General features: G+C 45.8%; 2 protein-coding genes across 2 annotated transcripts in view; both read right to left on the bottom strand.

Moving 5' to 3' along the window:
* Positions 1–21,620, bottom strand: part of Ruvbl1 (RuvB like AAA ATPase 1) — a 34,428-nt gene extending 12,808 nt beyond the window's left edge. The window contains exons 1-6 of the mRNA XM_051203374.1: positions 21,386–21,620; positions 19,448–19,534; positions 12,707–12,839; positions 5,237–5,388; positions 2,434–2,523; positions 1,521–1,670 (exon numbers count right to left, since the gene is read on the bottom strand). Of these exons, the coding sequence (XP_051059331.1) occupies positions 1,521–1,670; positions 2,434–2,523; positions 5,237–5,388; positions 12,707–12,839; positions 19,448–19,534; positions 21,386–21,526 (753 nt within the window). The 5' untranslated portion in view covers positions 21,527–21,620. The remainder of the gene's footprint in view (positions 1–1,520; positions 1,671–2,433; positions 2,524–5,236; positions 5,389–12,706; positions 12,840–19,447; positions 19,535–21,385) is intronic.
* Positions 1–24,772, bottom strand: part of Mgll (monoglyceride lipase) — an 883,522-nt gene that overhangs the window by 311,774 nt on the left and 546,976 nt on the right. The window lies entirely within an intron of this gene.

Here is a 24,772-nt window from a genome sequence, read left to right as displayed (position 1 = left end):
GAAAGCTTTTATTTTCGTGTCTGTCTGTCTGTCTGTCTGTCTGTCTGTCTGTCTGTCTGTCTGTCTGTCTGTCTGTCTGTCTGTGTATGACAGAGTTTCTCTATGTAGTCCTGGCTGTCCTGGGACTTGCTCTGTAAACAAGGTTGGCCCAGATATCTGCCTGCTTCTGACTCCCGAGCGCTGGGATTAAGGCCTGTGCCACCCACCAAGCTGGCTCCCTTGGTAAGCTTCTAAATACAGAGGAATTTTCATAGGCTCCAGACCTATAGGAATCAAACAAATTCTTTCCATTGAGAATATAGTAGGCAGAGTGGCCTCCTGCTGTGCGGTATCTTGTTTATACTCTAACAAATAAAGCTTGACTGAAGATCAGAGGGCGAAACTAGCCACTAGTTAATCACAGAGATCTGGAGGTCTGTACAGACAGGAAGTGATATGGCGGGGCGGAGAGAGGAAGTGATAAAGTGGGAGGAGACAGGAGCTCAGTCTCTTTTTAGGCTGGGAAACTAGTGAGGTAAGGTGTGGCTGTAGTTTTGCCCCTTCACCTCTCTGATCTTTCAGCATTTCCCCCTACATCTGACTCCGGGTTTTTATTATTAAGACCTATTAGAACTCGTGCTATAGCTTCCTTCCTTCCTGTATCTTTTTTAATTCATTATTCCTGGATTAGCCATGAAAGACCACAAACTCTTCCCTGGACACGAGCTCTTCTGTGACTCAAAGCTTTGGCACCATCTGGACCATCTTCCAGGAAGGCCCCTCCTTCCTAAGAGGCTGTTCTGTTCATGCTCAGGCCCCTATGCAATTGCTGACTTGCTCCTGACCCTACACTCAGCCTAAAGCAGTGGCTTCTGAGGTCTGTTTGGAGATAGACATCTACCTCCTGAAGGCACCTGCTGGTCTAAGACCAGTGTCAACAATCTCTTGAGAACAAGCCTCAAGGGACCCCTCTCCTGCTGAAGAGGTGGCCTAGGAAGGATGAAGATGAATGCAACCTGAAAGGCCACCATCAAGGAACATGTGTACTTTGGTTCTTTGAATCAAATTTCTCAGCGATGTTGTTATGGGATGACATCCTTTCCTATAGTTATTAGTCAGGGTCTACATATCCATTGTCCCTCTAGAGTTGCAGACTTGGTCCAGCTCAAAGCTAAAGGAGGGAAGGTTACAGCTGTACTACGGGCTTTCAGAAACCCTGTGAGAGGCTCACAGATCACTTGTGCCTTCCTGCCAGTAATACTCAGAGCATCCAGGCACGAGCCAGGGCTGGAGAGGAGCCAGGAGCTCAGGGCGGGAGGCTTGGCTGGGAGAAGAAATAGCCCAGGAAATCATCTGTGACTGTTGCACTAGAATGGGAACAAAGAAGTCCTGAGTAGCTCATGCCCATGTTAATTGCTGAACATCACAGACAAAAAGGAGTGCCTGCCTCCAAAGTGGCAGCAAGATCTTGCCTATTCATCCCCAGAGCTTCCAGAAAGAGACAGAAGGCAAGTGTGCTGTCCACAGAGGCACAGCAGTACCTGAGGCCGTGCATTGGCCACGTCCAGGTCATGCAAGGTCACATCCTGTATGATTTCCTTCTTCTTGTGCACATCTCCCTTTGGCAAAGGGACATACTCTTCAGCTTCAAGATCAAACTCTGTGGCATAGGTGTCACACCTGCCTTGCCTCTGAAGACAGAGAAACATGAATGCGATGTGGGTTTTCAGTGCCCAGGCCTCAAGTGGCAGAATGCTCAGTTAGACAAAGGACTTAGTTCCCAACTGCAGCCTAGCAAGGGCAGCCTCCCAGACACTCTCCCAACATGCCCAACCCCATTGTGCCCACTGCCCTCTGCCAAGAGAAGAAGCTATCGGCGGGTTGGAGATACCCGATACTTTCTCCAGAGTCCCCCCAACACCGGTAACTGTATGCAATTCCCGATAAAGGGCAAATCCAGTAGATTAACTGGAGACAGAGGGAGCTGCTCAGACTCTTTTGTAGGTGGGTGATTTACTGCATGATATCAAGTATTATGCTCATCCATTAAACAGTGAGCAACCCTGTACAGGACACTGGGAATCAGATACGAAAAGAATGCCAGCTAATGCCGCATTCCTTCCCACATGCATATATCTTGGGAAGAAAATACCAGAGAGATAAAGGAAGATTAAATACACTGCACATTTCAATTTGAAAATGACTAAAGTTGTTTTGGTCTCTCACCCTGTACTCCCCCTCTAAACAGGTCTTAGTATTTCTAACAGACTGACTGCTTTCATCATGAGAAGGTTAAAGAATGAAGATAAAGGAAAAGAAACTTTATAATACACAGAGGGAGAATTCTGCCCTTCCCATGGCATGGCACCAGGCAGCACCCACCCTCCTCCAGCACCTGGGTCTTCCCACGACACACAAATCAGGCATAATGCATTGTCCCAAGAAGGACATTACCTTCACAGCCCCACTGTTTGCTTCAATGTAAATCACATCTCCAGCCTCTACTCGCTCTTTCTGCAAACTTTCAAAAATACTGGGGTCCAGCTGAAAAAAAACAAGGGCAACTCAGAGAACTGCAATCATATTTGACTTTCTGCTAGCATGCTGCAAGGTGCTTCTCTGTAGGATATGGAGAGGACCAGCAACTGCATGGAGCATCCATCAGTGGGGAGCGTGATGGAAACATGTCAGAGTGAGATGAAGAGGACCTGTCTAGGGAGAGGAGGAGGGCAGGTGGGCCCACAAGCTAGCCATAGGGTACCAGGACACCATTCACCTTCCTTAGCTTCAGAGGCCATAAAGGGGTAAAGAGGGGTTCTCAAGGAAGGCTCTAGCCGCCTTTATATGGACAATGCTGACTATGGAACCAACAGCCCTATTGTCCCTCTCCATTTGACTGTCCTATGCTCCTCTCCCTCCCTCAGGTAGCCCTGGACCTTCCTAACACAGAACTTGCTAGTACCTGCTTACCACATTAGTTTTCTGCCAGGCTAGGAATTCTAGAGCTTTGTTTCCTCATCTACTAAACAGCACCAAGACACAATCACAGATGGCATAAAATTCAAAATGAGCCATAAGCTAGGACCCTCCCAGGTTCTGAGTCAAATGCTAGTGCTCAGGGCCTGCCTGTGGGCACAGGCAGACAGCCAAGAAGCACAGGCCTGCAGCTTTCCTGGGCTCCCCAGGCTCATGTCCTTGGCTGCTGATGTTCTAGGACAGCATCTTTTAGACAAATCTCTCTAGGCTAAACTTCAAACAGAGATATTTCATATGTGGTTATAGTGGGGAAAACTGGAGCTCTATCTTAAAGAGTAAAAGCTCAGCACTGGTAGAAGCCAAACAGGAAAAGACATCCTATATGCTCTGTTCCTATGAAATGCCCCCAACAAGTAGACCTATAGAGACAGAGAGTAGTTTGGTGGCTGCCCAGGGCTAAGAATGGGGCTGGGATGGACCATCAGTGGCTTGAGGTTTCTTCAAGAGGTGATGAAAATATTCTAAAATTAGATTATGGTGATGGTTATGTGACTGAGCATTAAAATCCCTAAAGCTGCATACTTAAAAGTGGTGAAGCGTATTTTAATTGGACCTCAGTGGAGCCCAGAACTCATTACCTCACCTGCAAAGCCAGGGCTCTCTGCCTTGCTGCTAGGTGGAGCCAGCTGGGCACTGCAGTAGCAGACAATGAGTGCCAAGTGCACAAAAGCAGGCCTGGAAGAAGACGAATGGGTACTCCTTGCTCAAACTCAGATGTGCCCTTTACACTAGATTGCCCACCAAGTACCAGGTTCTTCTAGCCAATATCTACATTTGCTCCTGATATATATAGTATATAGAAGTAGGCACATCTGGAATTTTTTTTTTTTAACTTTCCCTTTATTTTATTTTCCTCAAGGAAACTATCAGAGTAGCCTTATAGACAGGTCAAATTTAAGTTGCAGGCCTTTTAGTATAAGGTACTTTCAAGGGTATGCCGTGTGTGTGTGTGTGTGTGTGTGTGTGTGTGTGTGTGTGTGTGTGTGTGTGCGCGCGCGCGTGCGTGCGTGCGCGTGTGTGTTCCTGTTCATTTTGTGATTACTGAAAAGGTGCTGCCTCCTACTAGGAAACATCAGGAGTACGGAATGAAGCCTGAGCATTGCATTCAACAGAGAGGCAAGCTCCTGGGATGAAGAAAAAGAGAAACATCTCTTTGAAGATGTGACATTTTAATGTTCTCTATAAAACAATGACCAAGAAACAACCTCACAGAATCACAGAACCAGAAAATTCAGAGTGGAGTAAAGACAGAAATTATTCAGTTGATCTAGCAGCTTAGATGAGAAGCTGGGCCCAGAGAGCCCAAGCTATTCCCTGGGGTTGTACAGTAAGCTGCAAGGCGGATACATAATGCTGAGATCAGTGCCAGCCCTGCCATGGACGGGGGGCTAAAGCAGGCTGCCTGTCTTCTATGAGCAGCTGCTTCTATGGGATCTTTGGTATGTGTACACATATGAACTGGCAATATGTGAAGCATCTGTTGAAGCTGTCAGCTCTAGGCCAAACACACACTCAAGCAGGGCGTTGACGTTTATTAGTCATTGTGGCAATTTCTAATGCAGAGCTACGACAGACATGAATATCCATCTCTCATTGTGGATCTAAAACTACAAGTTTCATCCTCAGAACTGTGTGAGATAAGAAATTAGCACTCCCAATTAACAGACAGACAACTGCTCAGAGACCACACCACTTGCCTGAAATGGAAGAAACAAAGCTAATAGTCAAAACAAGAGGGAAACAAAGCTAAAGATTCCCATTTGACTTTAAAGTCCATGCTCTGATCCCAAACATCCTGGCTTGTGTCCTTTAGGAAATCCTCTAGGGTCAGAGACAAAGTCCCACCACAGGCCTCATGGAAGCCTATCCGGAGCTGCTGTCAAGGTCCTGCAGCCCACTAAGCTGTCTGCCCTGCAACTCAGACAGATCCCTCAAAGTGCTACTTTTCATGTGCATCAGAGGGCTAGGGCCTTGGATATGAAGTATATACGGAATATATGGAATATGGCATGGCAGAGGCAGGCTCCTCACTCACCTACCAGCTCATTCTAATGTACATGTGGTTTTCTGGGAGGAAGAGAGTATAGCTACAGCAGCTGAGTCCATCATTTATCACCTGTGCAGCCCCACAGTCACAGTGCACAGAACCCAGGCAGAGGTCACAGCATCCCCCAGAGCCACACAGCACTGAGGAGTTAAGGTAGGAGACCCACAGACTCACCTTCAGCTGTTTGGTTCCTTTGGCAGTCTTGAGTCCTATGATCACATGGCTGATAGTTTTGCCATAACCACCCATGGGGTTCTCTGTCTCACATGGAGTGAGCTCTGTCACCTCCCCTTCATAAACCTCCTTGGTCTCCTTTATCCGAAGCCCTGGAAGAGATGGCGAATGGCCATGAGAGGTAGAACCATCTCTCAGATGCCACTTTTTCCTCACACACCCACACCCCAAAACTCTTAGGCCCAAACATCTATGACAAATCAACTTTAATAATATAAGTGGAAGGATGTCACTACGGACAGAAAAGCAGTGAGTTTCAGGGATCCAACTCAGGCTGTCAAGCCTGCTGGCAAGTTCCTTTCCCTGCTGGGCCATCTCGCCTGTCTGTTTTGTATTAATGAAATTTTAATTCATATATATTTCAGTATGTGTCTTTCAAATACAAGAACTTAAAAAATATTTACAAGAGCAGGAGAGATGGCTCAGCAGTTAAGATGGCTCAGCAACTACATGGTGGCTCACAACCATCTTAATAAGATCTGGCACCCTCTTCTGGCCTGCAGGCACACATGCAGACAGAATACTATACACATAATAAGTAAATTTTAAAAAGAAGAAGAATCAATCATGAAGACCAGAGTTCAAATCTAAGCATCCATGTCAGGTGCTCACAATCATCGATCAGATGCCCTCTTCTGGCTTCCCTGGGGACTCACATGCATTCTCTCTCTCTCTCTCTCTCTCTCTCTCTCTCTCTCTCTCTCTCTCTCTCTCTCTCTCTCTCTCTCTCATGTGTTTAATCACAATACCATTGTTATAAAAATGACCAGTAACCCCTCAATATTGTCAGATACCCAGCTCTCACATTCCTCTGTCTGGAAAGTGCCATATGTTGACATTTATTGCCTGTACCAGGGTACAGATGAGCTTTCTGTAACAGAAGGATCCGTTGAAAGGCGTCTTAAATTCCTCTAGGGTTTTCTTTGGGCAAACATACAAGTTAGATGGTGACTAGGCTCTACCTAATAGCTGGCAGAGGTGTTGAGCACATGCTTACTGGGATGGCTGTAGCATTGTGGTGGAGAAGACAAAGGCCTAGGTCTGTCCGAGGGAGGGAAAGTGCTGGCCTGGCTTCCTGAGGCTGGCTTCATGTGTGTGCAGTGGAGGTATGACATAGTCAAGTGGAGTGTGGCTCAGAAAGATGACAGGCTTCTCTGCTGGGCAAGAGGGCTACAGTGTAGGCGAAGAGGTCAAACCCTAAGAGCACATGGCAGGGTCAAGGGTCATCTACAATTGCTACAGGATCCCTTGCTTAGGTATGGGTGTCATAGATGGACAGTGGGTCATTCTGCTGTTTTAGGGGAACAAAGGACAGTTCTTGTAGTCACTGACTGGTGAGTAGAATCCCATGGATTCAGATGGTTAACAGCACGAAATAGATTTCTCTCTTTGGAAGTGCAGATCTGAACGACAGTGCTGGGAATGATAGCTATCTAGTTCTGGGCTCGAACCTAGAAAGACCCTTTAACAATTGAGATCAAGGGTGGGTAGGATTGCTCAGTGGTTAAAGGTACATGCTTGATCATCTTCATTCAACTCCCAGAATCCACATGGTGGAAAGAGAGAAATGACTCTTGACAACTTCCCCTCTGACTCCCACACATACACTCCTGTACCTACACACACATGCATGCACAAACAAAACAAATAAATGTTTTAAAATTTTTTAACTTGAAATCAGGGACCAGGGAGATGGCTTAATCATGTGCTCTTGCAGAAGACCGGAGTTTAGTTCCCTGCACTTCTTTCTGCCTGTTCCAGGGGACCCAGTACTCTCTCTTGGCCTGTGCAGGTACCTGCACTCATTCACATTCACACATCCTCACATGCATACACACAATTAAAATAAAACAAAAATAACACCTTAAGGGTTAAGCAATCAAATCTCTCTTCTACACTCTACAGCAGCACCTCCAGAAAAGCAGTACACACGAGCAAGCATGCATGCCTACACACACACACACACACACACACACACACACACACACACACACACACACACACACACACCAGATCTGCAATTTGCTTTAAAATAATCTTGAAGAGATAAAGGCTATACCAATCGAACTGGGAGCTGAAGCTGGTAACAGGCAGGAGTACTTGGTGGCTTTTACACATTTTCCATGATAAAGTTAAATGACTCCCCATCCTCCATCCCGAATGCTAACATTAAAAAGGCATGTGATACCAAGAATTCAGCTCTAAAAAGCTACTTAAGGGTCTGTGTTCTGCTGGTGGGAATATAAACAGCATGCTATGATGTGCCACAGCCATCATCCCTAACATGGGGACATGCATAACTAAGTGGCACAGGCAAGAGTGGTCCCAGCACTGTCACTTACTACTGTCAAACAGTCTATCAACAGTGGAAGAGAAAATGAAGTTATGGCATGCTCACACAAGGGAATTCCGCCTAGCAGCGGGAATATAGTTACATGCAACAGGATGAATGAATCTTACACAGAGAACACTGGGAGAGGCGCAATCAGAGCAGAAGAAAATAAATGTGAAGTTCAAAAGAAGGTGTGACTTCTCTACAGTGTGAGAAGTCAAGACCATCCCTTATGTGGAAAGGGACAGTGACAAGAAGACACAAAGGACACCGTGGGCTTCTGGAAGCATTGTTTTTATATTGGCTGGTCTTAAAGGGTTTTGAGAACATGGATGTTTTGTGCTTTTTTTCCACATTTGCATAAAATAACAGTCATTTTAATAGGTAAATGATAAGAAGTGAGCAGGGCTGTGGGACATGGTGAGGGGACACACCACAAACACCTCTCTCCTCTGTTGGATCTGTGCTCATGGTTCTCACCTCCAGACCTATGTAAGGGGCACTGCCATTCATTCCTTAGCCCATCTGTACCGAATGTCAGGGATGGGGTGGTGGGAGCCATCCCCAGTAGTTTAAGATCCCAAAGCTAGGCTCAGCCCTAATGTAGAGAGTGAACAATGTCACTCTTCTCACGAGAGTGGGCACGATGATCCTGATCTTCACCACTCAGTTACCTTCTCTGATATGGAAATGTCACAAGGCCACGCTGGCAGGGTGTGACGTGCTCTCTATCACCTCCCCATCTCAAACCTAGCCATTACCTTATCATGGGTTCAGTGCCAGCTTTCTCCCCGAAACCTAATCAGGACAGTCACTCCAACAGCCCAGTGGAGGACAGCTTTGCTCACCCACCGTCCACCGGATAGCCTGCAAATGGAGGCTTTGGAACAGCCCCAAGCAAGGCGCACACTGCTGCTTTATTTACCAAATTCTCAGCTCCTGAGTATTGAGAACAGAATGGTTCCAATAGAACGCATCAGAGAACTGTGACAACCCAGAAACTGTCCTTCTGAGTGAGCTAACACCAAATCTTACACATCCCCTGAGAGCAGTTCCCTTGACTGCAACCCAAAATCCCTGCTGGAGGGCAGAGGCTGCCCATTGCTCGCTAGTGCCTCTATTTGTTAGCTGCCGCTCTGTGCTGACAAGCTGGCAGGGGTGTGGGTGATGGACAATGAGACCTGCTGTTTGCTAGGAGAAAGGCTGTGTGGTGCTATCTCTGGCAGAAATGACATAAATGCTGGCTCAGGTTTCTGAACCCCTGACAGGGACCTTCATCACATCAAGGAAATAGCACAGACTCCTGGCTTTTCATTTCTGGTCAGCTTATGGTTTCCTCCCCATCCCCCGCCTCTGTCAACCTCACCAGAATTCAAAGGCGCAGGGCAGGGAGACGAGCGGGCCTCCTTTCTGAAAATAGTTGATGGCCTGCCCTTTTATTCTGTTGGAGAATGGAGAAAGTTCTTTTTTACCTTGCTCCCATCAACAGATGGGCAAATCCCCCATCAGAAACTGCAAACCATAGCGAGGCACTAAGATAATTTGTCTGTATTTTTTATGGTTCAAAACAGTAAAATTATCCAAATGCATATACCTGAATGAGGCTGTTTCTTGTCAAATTTTGTCAATGTCAGTAAAACATTTTAAAATAAATGTTTAAAATGTAAACCTATTCATATATTTAAAGTATATATAATAACTTTCCTTTAAATAATTAATGAGTTAAAGGAATCCATAGGCAGCTGGGTGTGGGAAAGGCCAGCAATACCAGTACTAGGAAAGCTGGGGCAGGAGGATTGAAGCCAAGGCAAGGAATGCTACAGAGTGAGGCCCTATCTCAAAAGTCAAACAGAAAACGAGGGAGAAAGAAGAAAGGAAGAGGAGGAAGAAGTAGTAGTAGTCAGACACAGAAAAAGGAAAAAGAAAACAATTGGCACAAGTTTTAATAGGAAAAAAGTGTCTGCAGTCACAGCTGCTTCTGGGACCAGCAATTGGAGCAAAATGAGATCCCATCTCAAAACTTAAAAGGAGGTAGGGAGAAAGGGCACAAAGTAAAGGAAAACAAGTAAGAACAAAAGCTAGTTCTCCGGAAGATTTCAGCTCTGAGAGCCTATGAGCCACCTCTGCTGATCTTCCACACCACCACGGAAGTGCAAGGGATGCAGTACACCCAAAAACAATGGGCTGAAACTGACAAACAATGCACCCCAAGGCAAAGCCAATCAACACAGAGCACACAGCACGGCTCCACTTATACAAAGAGCAAAGCCAAGCCCTCCAGCCCAGGATGCAATAGGTGATCAGGTTATGCCCATCAAAGATACAGTCTCAGCTGTCATTCACCAAGGTTTCAGGCAGTAGCAGAGGGGTGACCAGAGGGACTGGGACATGCGGGAGAGGGTTGTGCTCTCCATGTGGACCCAGAGGGATGAGCTTCACTTCACAACTCACTGGGGTTTTCACTATGCTGCTCTGTGTGTGTATACTTGCATAGTACAGGTGTCCAAAGCCACAAGAGGGCATTGGATGCCCCAGAACTGGAGTGACAGGTGGATATAGGCGACTGTTAGGAACAAACTCAGGTCCTCTACAAGCATAGCAAGTACTGAGTCCTCCCCAGTCCCTACTTTGTAGTTTTTTAAACTGTAAATCAATGTCTCTGACTTAAAATGGGAGTCCCCTAGGGGCTGGGATGTGGCCTAGTGAGTTCCATCCCAGTACACCTTAAAAGACAAAAATAAACCATCTCATAGTCAGGGCCATGACACAATGAGGCAGCATCACGCAGCTTTAAGCTTTGATTGTCCTCAAGATCACCTGCTTCTCTCATGCACTAACTTCAGAAAGCTTCCACTACATGCCAGGTCTGGGCCACAAACAGCCACACCTCTCCCTGTATCCCCAGCAGATTCTGAACACCCCCATGATCCTCCCCATACTTCTCATCATCTCAAACACAGAGTCATCACCTGACCCTCGCTCTATCCCCACAACAGACCGTTCCATAAACCCTAAGAACTGTACCATAGACTTCTCCTGAATCTAGTCACTCACCCCTCCTGCACCACCTCCTACTCAGACCCCAGTGGGTCCCGCTGCTGTGCCCCAGTGAAGGGGAACTACAGACTTGGACTAGAGCCCACAGGCACCTTACATATGACTGCCTAGACTTGCAGTCAGGGTAAAGTCCTGATCCTGGCTTGTACAGCAGACTATCTCAACCTCCACTTTCCTACCTACAACTATTGATCCAGTATATTTCCTTAATGTTATTCTCATGGAAAAAAAAAAAAGGTAAAAATTCAAAATAAAAAATAAAAGATTACTCGGGGTGGGGGTGGGGGACTGGCGAGATGCTCAACAGGTAAAGGGGATTTCTGTGTTGGCAGCAACCTGAAGCCATGTAAAGGTAAGGCGAGAACCAACTTCATAAATTCCTGATTGCCACTCGCATGCCACAGCAAGTGTGCCAATACATTCACCATGGGCCCCCTCCAATAATAATAGTAAATACATTTCTTTTTTAAGAAAATGTACTTTTTGCTGGGCAATGATGGTGTGCACCTTCTTAGCACTTGGGAGGCAGAGGCAGATGGATCTCTTGAATTTAAGGTCAGCCTGGTCTATAGAGTGAGTTCCAGGACAGCCAGAACTACGCAGGAAACCCGTTTCAAAAAACAAACAAACAAGTACTTTTCTGGGAGCTAGGGAAGACTTGAGTCTGGACTCCAGCACCCATGTTAAAAAGCTGAGCATGGTAGCACAAGCACATGTAATACCAGCCTAGATGGGAAGTGGGGACGGAGACAGAAAGATCCTTAAGGCTTAATGGCCACCAACCTAGCTCCAGGTTCAGTGAAGCTATTTGAAAAAATAGGGCAGAGTGACATAGCAGGACACAGCATCTTCTGCTGGCCTCTGCATACACACCTGCATACACCCCACACAGAGTTTGGCACCCTGGGAAAGATGTCTGCCCACAACCCACTCTCAGCTGGAGTGGGATGCAGATGCCTGAGCATCCTGCCTTTGAACAGCAAAACCTCAAAATCAATCTAAATGTCCACCTTCACAAAGGCACGACCTACACAGTTAAAGGAGTCCATGATTCCATAGTGATCTGCAGAAACAAATCTGAGGACATACCTGGCACTATACCAACAGAAACCAGGCTTAAGGATCACCTATCCGGAAGTCCCGTGTATGGGCATTGACTCAGGAGAGGTCATTCTCTCATACAGTCAGTCTCCAGGCCTGGGTTCCAACTAGCTTTGCTACTTATTAGTCATGCTACTGGCCTTAACTTTCTGTTTCTCCAAATGCCAAATGCAGACAGAGATGTCTGGCTAGGGAAATGAATGGCTGGAACCTAACAGACACTGTGGTGGCTGGCATCACAAGTCTCAAAGTTTGGTCAGTCCCTAGTGTCCTTGCTTTGTCAAGCACAACTCCTTTGGCCTACTACCGAGGACCAGACACTATGGCAGCTCAGCACTCAATGAGTGGTCTGAATCCAAACCTGCTCAATGGATAGCCAATCTGGAAAGCAAGACACCTGGTGTGTGTGCGCTCTCTCCTCTCCCTCTCTCTCTGTGAGTGTGTTTAAAAAGATCTCTTTAGCCAGTGTGGCAGTGCACTCCAGCACTTGGAGGCAGAGGCAGACAGATCTGTGAGTTTGGGGACTCTACATAGTAAATTCCAGACCAACTAAGGCTACATGGTGAGATCCTGTCTAAAAATCACTGTATAGCCACTTTTCCTGAAGAGGGTAGTGCTCAGATCAAACCCAGAGCTTTGCATGTGCAATCACATACTTGAAGCTATACTCTGACCCTGGCTTACATCTACTTTTGCCATGTGAAGAACTTAAGTGCCATAACTGGGGTCCACAACTGCTCCAGCTGCTGAAGCACTCTGGTCAGAACACTGAGGTTCTGTCATTTACTTGCAACATAATGGCTATGTGCCAAAGAAAAAACAGCCACAAACTCTGTCACATGACATCTTTACAACCAAGAAGCTTCACAGCACCTGGAGATGAAAGCCACTTTCCCACCCTCTGCACACTCATCACTCACCGATGGCCCTGCGGAAGTTCTCCATCAGCACCTCTGTCTTCTTGATCTCAGTTGAGTATACTTCACTACCCACCATCGGGCAGAAAGGGACTTTACTGCCCAGCTCCTGAGCAATAGCCAGAGCCAAGGCTGTCTGTAGAGGACAAGAATGGGACATTTGCTTTGTGTTAGAAATGGTCATCCAGAGACAACGGTTATCAAAACAGCATTGGCTGGGACCAGTAAAGTCCCATCCTCTATCCTCACCAGGCATGTGTCCATGCCAGAGTCTCTGTGCACACTCTGCACATCATACACCCAGCCCTGATCACCATCTTTCTTACCCAGTAAAGGAAAGTGCTTCATACGAACCCTGCATCTAAGGCAATGCTAGTCTTCCCTGACTCTACCACAGAAGGAACGAAGACTAAACACACAGTCTGGATGCCACAACCTACAAATAGGCACATTTGGACTGGCAGTGGTGTCTCCGAACAGGTTCTCACCATCTTCCTGACTCTTCTCTCTCAGCCTCAAACAGCATCTGGCCTGTGTGCTCGAGCTAATGCAAGGCCCTAGACCTCTTTCTGTTTGCACACATACCACACACACCAATCTACAGGCCAGTAGAAATCAGTACTGAAGGAAGGTGTCACTTAATGTCTACTTTGTTAAGTGGCCCATAAGAGAACAAAACATTAGGAGTTTTTTTGACATGCATTGTTCCTAAACATCACATTAGCATGCTCTGTGAAACACAAATGGCTACTGGTAACCCAGCTCCAGTGAGCAGGGGCTAAGCAAAGCCAGATATAGTAGAGATGTGGGCAAATATCAAATATGAAAGGCAAATGTCTAAGACTGAGAGCAGCAGATGCCATAGCCTTTAAAGCTGGCGACCTGAACAGAGAGAACTCTGAGATAGCACCAAAGGTGCTTCTTACTCCTTTCAATCCCTTTCAGTGATGGTTTCAAGATAGGAGAATCTGGGAGCAAATTAGCATACAGTAAAATGCAGAAAGAAGTAGCCTGTGAGACAGAAACTGGATGTTAGTGCTAACTGCTGCCATTCAGAGTAACCTTAACACTGAGCAAATCCGGTGGCCTCATCAGTCAAATGAAAAGTTAAAGGAGTAGACTAGATCACAGGTAGCAAACACGTTGCCCACAAACTGGTTCTATGCAGTTTTCATCAACCTGCAGCAGCAGTTGCCTTCCCACTGAAGCCCCCTCAGTCCCAGAGCATCTGGGAAAACAAGTGTCACTGCCTCAGCCCAAGCACACAACTGAGTTTGTGAGCCCAGAGCAGACAACAGTAACACTGACATTCTAGGTACAAGGGGGAAATGTCTGGACTGTGACGGGGTATTAAGAGAAGAATGCACTCTGACATAGGGGTCTGGACCGGCTATGTTCACCTTCTACCTTAATTCAGTCCTGTTTCCCAGTGCTGTCTTTTCCAAGTAGTTCCACAGACCTCAATTCTCCATCCTCAGTTTCAGACTTCAAAGAGTGCCCTTAGGAAATTCTCCAGCTCCCTTGCCTCCTTTAGCCTAATTCAGAAGTGGCCATCTGCACACTTGATTAGATAGAGTAAATACATGCATTTTCCAGTTTCCTCTGGGTGAAGGGTCCTAGAAGGAAAGCAGAGAACTTGCCTGCCTAGCCCTTCTATCTACCACTATAAATACCTCACAGATTTTCCACAGTAAGCGACCAACTTCATAGTCTGTGTTTGCCTGTTTGGGTTTGGATTTTGTTTTGTTGTTGTTTGTTTTGTTTTGTTCTTGACAGGTAGAGTATGGAAGCAAATTACCATACAGCTGGCCCAGCACTCACTACATAGCTCAGGCTGCCTGGTACTCCTGCCTCAACTGCCTGGATGCTGGGATTGCAGGCATGTACCTGTGTGCCCAGGCCCTGGTTTGCATTTTATAGATTAAGAAACTGAAACACAGAGGTTATTCAAGGGTAGAAAGCACAGTCAAGATGGAAGCACTGCCCACAGCCCCATCTTCCCTTGTGTGTGTATGCCATGTCACTGACACTTGGCCCACATAGCAGCTGCTGCTAAAAGAAGGATGAGCAGGCTAACTTTGGTGTCGTCTGAGCCCAAGCACTAGCCCCAATATCAACAATGTGAGCGCTTCAGGAACAGAGCTGAACCAGCACAATAAGGGTGCCTCTGCCTCTCCAAGCAGCAAAGCAGCCTCACCTTCAGGCATACTGCAAATCTCAACTCGGACAGCACATGCCTTCAAACTCATCACATCAGAAAACTTGCAAAATGAGGCCAAGGGCTGAGTTCTTCACATTTCCTGGGAAGAAACTGGCCAAGTATCACACAGGAATGCAGGACTCACATGCTAGCAACATGTTGCCAGCACCACAAATACCCAGGGGTCTGTCTACAAAGCACCTAGACATGCAAGAACATGGACAACTTCATTAGGCTAACACGCAAGCTTGCAGAGTATTCTATACTTACTAACAACTCACATAGCATTAAAACAGAAATCCCTGAACAGAAACAGGGACACAGAAAAGCAGAAAAGATGGGCCACCCGGGAATCTACCTGGGGTACAAGGCATGAACCTTGGTCCTGTCCTAGCCACAAATGAGGAAAAGTCCCCTGGCACACTCACACATAACAACGCTGCTCTGTGAGAGCAGGACCCCTCACAAACCTCTCCAAAGCACATGGTCTGAGGGGTAGGAAGAAGCTTTCTAGATTTACCAAGCCCAACTCTGCAAGCAAAATGAATTTAGAATAAAATTTTTTAAAAGAGAGTTTTTCCTCAACAAGACAGAGCCACATTCTCCCTCAGCACCTCACCAAAGCCAGAGTCAGATAGGCACCATTGGACAGCCATGAAATCTTCAACAAAGCAATTGCTCTGGATGCTTCAAGGCTGGCAGTGCTGGGCTGGTGAGATGGCTCAGGAGATACAGGCAATGCTGATGAGTTTCACAAGCTGTGGTGAGTCCCTGGAATCCCCAGGATGGAAGAAGAAAGCCACCTCCCACAAGTTATCCCTGACCTCCACATACACACAAGGCAGGCACGAACTACCCCCTCAAACTAAGTAAATGTCATTTTTTAAATGTCAGCATCATTAAGAGAAAACAGCAAAATGTCGGGGACAGTAACTCCTCTAAGTGAAAGGAAGGTAAAGAGACACAGGGCTACTGCTGGGGTGTGGCCCTGGTTGCGTTCTGACTTCCTCTTTCCAGTGCTGCTGAGGATGAAGCCCAGGCTCTTGTGTGAGGGTGCACCACCAACACATATATACAGCAGGTAATGTCAATTTTATAATAAAAGAAACTAAAGGACTCTCTTTTCTACATGTCATCTTGTATGTGCATACATGTGTGTACATATGTGGGGGGGCATCTGTACACATGTGTAAAGGCCTGAGGCTGACCCTGAGTATCATCCTCAATCACTTGCTACCTTTTTATTTTTAATGTGTACATATGTATGTTTGAGTGTAAGCTACATGTATTCACATGTCTGCAGACCCCAAACAAAGGTATCTACCCCACCAGAGTTAGGATTATAGACACTTATCAGGTGTCTAGTATGAGTGCTAGGAGCCAAGCTCAGGTCAGCAACTGCTTTAACTAATGAGTCATCTCTCCAGGCTTCCAACTTAATTTCTAAGATAGGATCTCTCACTGACACAAGCAGACTGGTTTGGTTCTCTTGTCCCTGCCTCCTCAGCACTGGAATTAGAGGCAGCACCACCACTCAGACCCTCATGCTCGTGTGGCAAGCGGGTTACCAACTGAGCCACCCCCTCCCGGCTATTTACTCGCCATTTTCATTTTCTTTTTATTCAAAAAACATAAGAAAACAAAAATCAACTGTGTTATCTTTGAAAGCATACTCCCACTGAACACATGCCTGTAATCCCAGCTACTTGAGAGAGAGAACAGAAAATCAAGGCCAGCCTGGGTTATACAAGGAGTTTCTGACCATGCAGGGCAAGTCAGTGAGACCCTTTCTCAAAAGGACGCAGTAGTAGAGCACTTGCCATCATGCACAAAGTCCTGGGCTTAACCCAAGCAACACGAAAGCAAAGCACAATAGAGGCTTTAACAAGTTGACTGACACGGACGCCCCACAGCAGTGGGCAAGGAGGGCTTCCCTACACCTGCCTCAGAAGGCTATGTTCCTTGCACTGTTGAGACCATTCTCTCCCTAACCCTGCTCCTAATCCTTTTCAGTTATTATTTTTTATTTATAAAAACTGCAAGAAATTCTAACACAAACTGCTTATTAGCTAATGCTGCAGGAGAAGTCAATAAGATGAGGACAATGTGGTATATAACAGGGTCCCTATTTTTAAATAGTTCAGAGATAAAGAAATAACAAATGTCAAAAAATATAATCATCTCTCCAGGCGGAGGTCCAGACAAGCCCACCATACTACTCGTTCAGTCCTCCATGCACTTCTCACCTTAAGTCCACTGACATTGGAAACAGGATAGTTCCTTATTCTGAGCACTGTTAAATTCCTTGGAAGATGTTCGGCTTAACTGTAACTGTATACACACATACATACATACATTTCAGAGGTTACAAAACACCCTTAGGGCTTGTGTTGGTGGCACACGCCTTTAGTCCCAGCACTCGGGAGGCAGAGGCAGGAGAATCTCTGTGAGTTCGAGACCAGCCTGGTCTACAGAGCTAGTTCCAGGACAGGTTCCAAAACAATACAGAGAAATCCTGTCTCGAAAAAACAAAAAAACAAACAAACAAAAAATGCCCTTAGGTTGAAAATCCACATTCCAACTTTAACTTCACCTAACTAGATCCCAGAAAGAGAACATAGAACATGAGCTGAGCTGAGAAAGAGCTGAGAAGATGGAGGCTGAGGATGTTCCAGAGCAGATCAGAGACATAATGCTAAAGCTTAAGAAGTACAATTCACATAAAGACAGGGAAACAAAAATGGATCTGCACCCAGAAGGAAAAGCAGAAACCCTCATAATCAGACTTCTGAACAAGCAGGGAAGAGACAACACTGGGAAACTGAGCACTGTATCCAGCACAAGCATAAGGCCAGGCCTGGCAGTTCATGCCTGTAGTCCCAACACTCAGAGGACGAGCCAGGATTGCCTGCCAGCTAACAGCACAGACATGCATTTTATCTTCAAGTTTGAGGCCAGTTTGGGCTACATGAGACCTTATCTCAAACAACAAACAAGGACAACTACTGAACCTACAGAAAGAACTTCCAGCCTTTGTACTTTGGAAAACAACTGGAGGGAGAGGGAAGGAGCATGACATAAGAAACATGGTAAGCAGATGGCACATGCCATGAACAGGCTGTTCCTGCCTGTGTAGAGACCAGTGAGCTCACACTGTGGCAGGTTCCATGTGTTTACTAACACTGCTCTTCCTCTACAGTAAGACACCGCTGAAGACATACTCTTGAAGGCTGTGGTGGGGCACACCTTTAATCCCAGTATTCACAAAGCAGGAGTTGGGCCTCTGTGCTCCGGGCCAGCCTAGTCTATGTACTGAGTGCTAGGACAGCCAAGGCTACACACTGAGACCCAGTCTCAAAACAAACACACAATTAATTTAGCAGTTATGATTTCAAAGTAAGAATTAGTTATTCTCTCACACTTATTTAAGAACTGTAGGGGTGGGGTTGAGGTAAAGGAAGGGTAGATGTTGCAGAATATTTATTTATACTGTATGAAGATGTGTCACTGTGATTGGTTTAATAAAGGGCTGAATATCCAATAACTAGGCAGGAGAGATAGGCGGGATTTCCGGGTAGAGAGAGGAAGAGGAGGAAAAATCTAGGCACTTGGATTATGCTGAGGAGCCACCAGGACACATAAAGAAGAGGTGCAAGATGGAAGAGAGTTAATGCCACATTATAAAACATAGATTAACAAAAATGGGTTAAATGATAAAACATAGATTAATATAAATGGGTTAATTTAAGTTGTAACAGCTAGTTGACTCAGCTAAAGGTAAGCTTTCATAATTAATACTAAGTCTCTGTGTTATTTGTGAGCTGGAGAGCAATTAACAAACCTTCTACAGGTGGGGGAGCCTATTTTTTTACACATACTAGCCCAGGTGCCTGCTCTCTGTGGCCTTATGAAGAAAAAGAAAGGCTCAGACTAGGAACTCCCACAACTTTCAAGTATCCCACCAGTCAGGCATGATGACGTTCACTTATAATCCTGGCACTTGAGGAAAAGACAGGAGGATCAGCAGTGTGAGGCCAAGCTGGGATACATGAGAGATCCTGCCTTGTCCCACAAGCATGACAATCTGAGTTTGATCCCCAGACCCCACAACAGAGGAGAGAACCAACTCCTGAAAGATGTCCTCTGACCTCTACACATCTCCTGTGTGACATATGCACACTCGCACACACGAAAGGTACAACAAGCACCCTGAAAACAGATATCACTCTGGAGATTTTTATGACACTCAGATCAACAGAAAGGTATTTCCTAACAAAGCAAAGGACACTTGAGTGGGATAAAAGGAACATTCTAGAGACAATGAGAACCTCCAAGGATTTCACTCTCTGCTGGACGTAGGCCAGGGTAATTTTAATTTTATAATAAAGATTTTATATGCTAAATTGTATTACTGCACATTGATTGTTAAAACATTCATATAACCAGTCTAGCTAGACAGAGACTAGTTTAGACATGAATTCAATTGGGCTCAAACATCAATATTCTCTTGGGTAGCTTAAAAAAGAGAGAAAATGAATGAGTACCTTGCCAGTTCCAGGAGGCCCTGCCAACAAGACAGCTCTTCCAGCCATTTTCTTGCTTTTGATTAATTCTACTATGACGCCACATGCCTGCACACAATGGAAAGGAACAATCAGTCATTATTAAAATCCCTCGTGGTGAAAACCATTCAGTGCTTGGTTCACACAGTTCACGTACTCTTCCAACACTGAGTGTCAGAAGCTGCCACAAAGCTACGATGGAGTATAGCAATGGAGATGAGGCAGCAAAGCCATGTGTCCAGTTCATCCTCTTGGCACAGGATTACTGGTCCGGAGGACAAAGAGTGATGCGATCAATGGCTATGGGGAGCTGAAAGGCCTTTCTCATAACTGTGTATAATATTCAAAGCCCCAGGCAGAAATCTACATTCCAGGCGAAAACTGAAAACTCAAAATATCCAAAGCAGAAACTTGGCATGTCTAAGGGACAACACACTGTAGCGCTAAAGTATGGTGAAGAGAATGGGAAATGGAAGTTGAGGCAGCAGGAACCAGCACAGACCTGGAACTTGAAGTTCAAAGGCAGCAGGGATGCAAATTTCAGGCCAGTCTGGCTACAGCAACATTATCTAAACAAAAAAGCTATGCTATGAATCCACCCAATAAAAGAACTGGAAAGGGCTGGTGAGGTGGCTCAGTGGGTAAAAAGCACTTGCAGTGCAAACCTGAAGTTAGGTCCAATTCCTGGATCCCACAGAGAAAGGAGAGAACCTCTGACCTTCAACTAAGCACTGTGGCAGTCACATGATCGAATTGCATATGCATGTGTACATACACACAATTTAACAAATGAAAGAAATACCGGCTAACACTAAAAGAATAGGAAGGGTGTTAGAAGATCACATAGTCTTACTTTTCAGTACCAGGGAGGCTGCTGGTGTGATCAATCATACAACCATCTGGTCCAGAGACAGACTTCAAAGTTTATATACTGGCTCTTTCACTTGCCAGTTGGGCGCCCTTAGACTTATTTTACCTACAATCTCGGTGAATCATGGTGCTTATCTGAATGCAAGTCTTCAAAATAACTTTTTGGAAACAGGGCTTAGGGATAAAGTGTGCTGACATGAGCAGTTTGGTCTGAATGTAACAAGAGACTGATGCCATAAGATGCTAACTATAGAATCCAGGCACACTAGTATTTACTGTGCAAACATTTAAATTCTTGTATTTCTAGAAAGCATCATTCCAAAGTGAGGGTTATTACATAGAAATGAAATAACAAACATGGGCTCAAAGATGCCTGGCAAATAGAAAGCATTCAATTACCATTACCTGCTTGCAAGAAAAGGTGCTTCAAGTGCCTAGGATCAAATGTTTCCATTTTGGATAGATGGCACTCCAAGCGGAATCAGTCTTTGCCCCCCCCCCCCCCCCCGAACCTTCTTCTGTTTGCAAGAGGCTGAAACAGCAAACTTCACCAAATGTAAAGATCAAGTTTTTGTAACTACTGAGCCTCTGTAGAAACCAGAGTGGAGAGGGCTGAGGAAATGGGAAGAATACTGATTTGGGGTGGGTGTGGCGAGGAAATACCAGCTTTATAACTGCTGAACTGACAAGTGGAAAGGTGGCCTGACCTCTTCCACCTTTGATTTCTTCGTGTTCAAAACAGAAAAGATCAAAACAGCTCGCATGACTGCCGAAAATAGTGCTTGGATGGGGAATAGACCAGACTGTTCCTCCCCATCACTGTACTTCTCAGGTTAGCTCCTAGGCCCCCCAAAACCGCATCAACTCTGAAAACTTAGTCAATTATATACCTAACCTCACAGCCTTCCACTGAGATTCCAGTGAGACCTAGCTTGCGTGCTCTGACCCGCGAAGGATGCAATCTGCTCACTATTGTGATCCCCCCTCCTTCTATTATCTCGGTGGGTCCGGGTCCCGCCACACCGCTCCGCGCACACGCCCCACGCCCACCTCTCTCGCGTTCTCCTGGCCCACGAGCCCTGAAGCCGCCTGCTTGGCCAGGCCGCTCTCGTCCAGCCCCAACCCCTTCACGTGGCTGTGGGAGGCGATGCGCTGCGTCTTCGTGGTGCTCTTCACCTCCTCGATCTTCATTTTTGACGAGCGTTTGGAGACACAACTGGCGTGGAGAGGTAGGAACTGCGGCACCCCGGGAACCCGGGTTACCACGCGGCCGTTACTAGGCCGCTCTCTGGGACCCGCCCTTATTAGCGCGCCATTGGTGGAAGAGAGAAGACTTCAGATTCTATTGGCTATAAGCTACGCCCGTCGTTAGCTGTGGGTGAGTTCCGCCCACCAACTTCCGTTTGTGTCACAGGTTGCATTTCCCCAGGGCAGACATTTCCTCCCCTGGTTGTCTTTGATGGGCAACAGGTAAATAACTTTAAAGCAATATTAATGCTAGTGGCCGTCTTTGTTTGTTTTTATAACGCCTCTTTTAATGTTTATTTTTTCTTTAGACTAAGATATCTGTAAATTTATTCCTTCAGTGACAGTTTTAAGACCTTTCCCAGGTATCCCAGGTTGTCCTGAGAGAACTTTCAGCAAAGCAGCCGCCCTAATCCCCCCCCCCCAAATGCGGATCGAAGTATTTAAACACACCAAGACAGCTGCTCAGCCAACCAGAAGGCACTATTCCAGCCAGGACTTTTTCAAACAATTTATGCCATAATTTTTTGGTCACCACATATCTAATGAACTTTTTTTTTAAAAAAAAAAAAAATGGGTTTATGTAGCCTTGGTTGGTAGAACTCAGAAACCCACCTGCCTCTGCCTCCTGCTTGCTAGCTGAGGGGTAGGATTAAAAGTATTGCCACCATACTCTCATCAGCCATTTTCACCAAGCTGGAGTGGGTACAGTTCTCCAGGTAGCCCAGAGAAAAACAAAACAAAAACAAAAACAGCCTGTGGTTGGTAAAAACATGGTCCTTCCTTCCCTCCTTTCTTGAATCAGCAACTGTTATTGGTACAAATATGGTAGTTGGGTTTCATGAACTACTGTGCCACAACATAAATTGAATCTTTTATTTGCATGAAGGGCTGTCCTAAGACCAACAAACGCTCTTGTTTACCCTGCCCTACAGCATTCTGGCTATTGAAGCAGGTGCCCCTCACTTTTCAAATCAGTTAGGAGATACCTTCCTGTACTGCAATGTGCAATATATTGCAAAATTAGGCCTGCTATAAGACTTCTCTTGAGTGGTCTTTTCCCCTCTAGTAATAGTATTGTGGGCCGATCTGGTAATGTTGAAGAAGACAAGACAAGGGGCTATAGCAGTGAAGATGGTGCTGAAACAGCAGTTGGAGAGTTTCAGGATGACTGAGAGCAGAAATGACAAGTGACAGGTAGCAGAGAAACCAAAGGCAGAGGTTGCTACACAAGTTCCAGGGAGTCCCAAGTCTTTTTTATTATTTTACTTGTGGGGGTGTCCTGGCTGCATGTGTGAATGTACACCACACACATGCAGTGGCTAAGGAGGTCAGAAGAAGGTGTCAAATCCCATGGAACTAAAGGTACAGATGGTTGTAAGCCACCATATGGGTACTGGGAATTGAATTTGGGTCCTCGAGAAGAGCAGCCAATGCTCTTTACTTCTGAGCCATCTCCCTGAGCCCAGGGAGTTTCAAGTCTTAAGGGTCAAAATTTATAATATCAGACACTGTAGGACTTGAGAGTCCCAACACTTGACCATTCAGAAGCTATAATGCTAGCAGGCATTGCTTGCTGCTAGCTGTGTATAACAATAGTTGCTATGTACAGAAGCCACAGGTAGCTAAAATCAAGAGCAATAAGCCACCAACCTGAGCACCTGAAGCTGCAAGCCTCTGGTTTCTAAAGCCTTGAATGACAGGCCCCTGGCTCTCAGAGCTGAAGCCACAAGCCTCTGGCTCTGCCAGTCCAGTCCTGGACTGGTGCATTCAAGAATTTGGGACTGGCAGCACAGAAGAACCTCTTATCTACCCAGGATTTCTATCTGAGCAGAGTAGAAGGACTCAGCCATCTTATTAGTTATGTCAGGGTCACTTCCCAGCACCATAAAACAACACAAAACAAAACAAAACACACAAAAAAGCCTATAGGCTAAAGAACCTATAGGCCCAAGAACACACAAGTAGTCAGCACTGGAACTCCAAATGGAAGACTTAAAGCTTGAAATCTTGTGTCATATTTATTCCATCCCACAGCTCAGGTGAGATAAGCCAGAAAATACGTTCTGTCAGGTTCCAGAGTGATATTTTTTACCTTCATAATTGTACCTCCATCCCTTCAATAAGCAATTGTTAGCACTGTGTGACCAGACGTTATAGTGCACTCAGAGACAGACAGGAAATAGCCTTGATGAGCCCACAAGAAGTTGGAAAACATACAATAAATGTCCTGGAACAAATCTCCTAGTAGTGTGTGAGCCCAAAGCAGGGACCAGGAACAGTCTGCAGAGCCCAGGATGGTGTTAGTAAGGTGATGGTGCCTGTGTGAAATTTTGACTGACAGTGTGACTCCCTGAAGAGGTAAATGACTCAGCACCATCTTATAGATGAGTAGACTGAGGAAGGTAAGCCTTGGCCAGAGTGTGTGGACAGGGAGGCCAGAGAAATGGCTCAACAGTGAAGAGCACTGGCTAATCTTGCAGAGTCCCCAGGTTCAGTTCCCAACACCCATGTTGGGTAGCTTATAGCTGCCTGTAACTACAGCTCCAGGGATCCCAACACTGTCTTGGCTAATTTATTGTCCACTTGACACAAGTTATGAGTTACTTGGAAAGAGGGAACCTCAATTGAGAAAATGTCTGTGTAAGATTTGCCTTTAGGTAAGTCTGTAGAACATTTTCTTAATTGGTGATTGCTATGGGAGGGCCCAGCCTATTGTGATACCCCTTTGGCAAATGATCGTGGGGTGTGTATGAAAGCAAACCACACATGCCATGGAGAGCAAGCCAGTAAGCAGCTTCCTCTATGGAGGAAGCTCTGATTTCCTTCAATAATGGACAGGGATGTGGAACTGTAAGCTGAATAAATCTTTTCTCCCTAAGTTGCTTTCGTAGTGGTGTTTATCACACACCCTCTTCTGACCTGTTTGAGCTTTTCAGGTACCAGAAGCAAATGTGGTACACATGCATACAATGCAGGCAAAATACTCATATCCATACAATTAAATAAACCTAAAAGAAAAAAATTAATTGCATATGTATTTGTGCTAGCCTACTTACTGAATATGCACTAAATGTGTGCAGGTACCCTTGGAGACCAGAAGAGGGCATTGGAACCCCTGGACTTGGGTGGTGAGCCACCTGATGTGGGCAGTATTAACCAAACTAGGTCCTCTATAAGAACAGCAAATGC

This window comes from Phodopus roborovskii, unplaced genomic scaffold, assembly GCF_943737965.1.
Source record: "Phodopus roborovskii unplaced genomic scaffold, PHOROB, whole genome shotgun sequence".
Lineage (NCBI taxonomy): Eukaryota > Metazoa > Chordata > Mammalia > Rodentia > Cricetidae > Phodopus > Phodopus roborovskii.
Note: the sequence above shows the minus strand (reverse complement) of the source record. Positions and strands in the feature narration are given on the sequence as shown.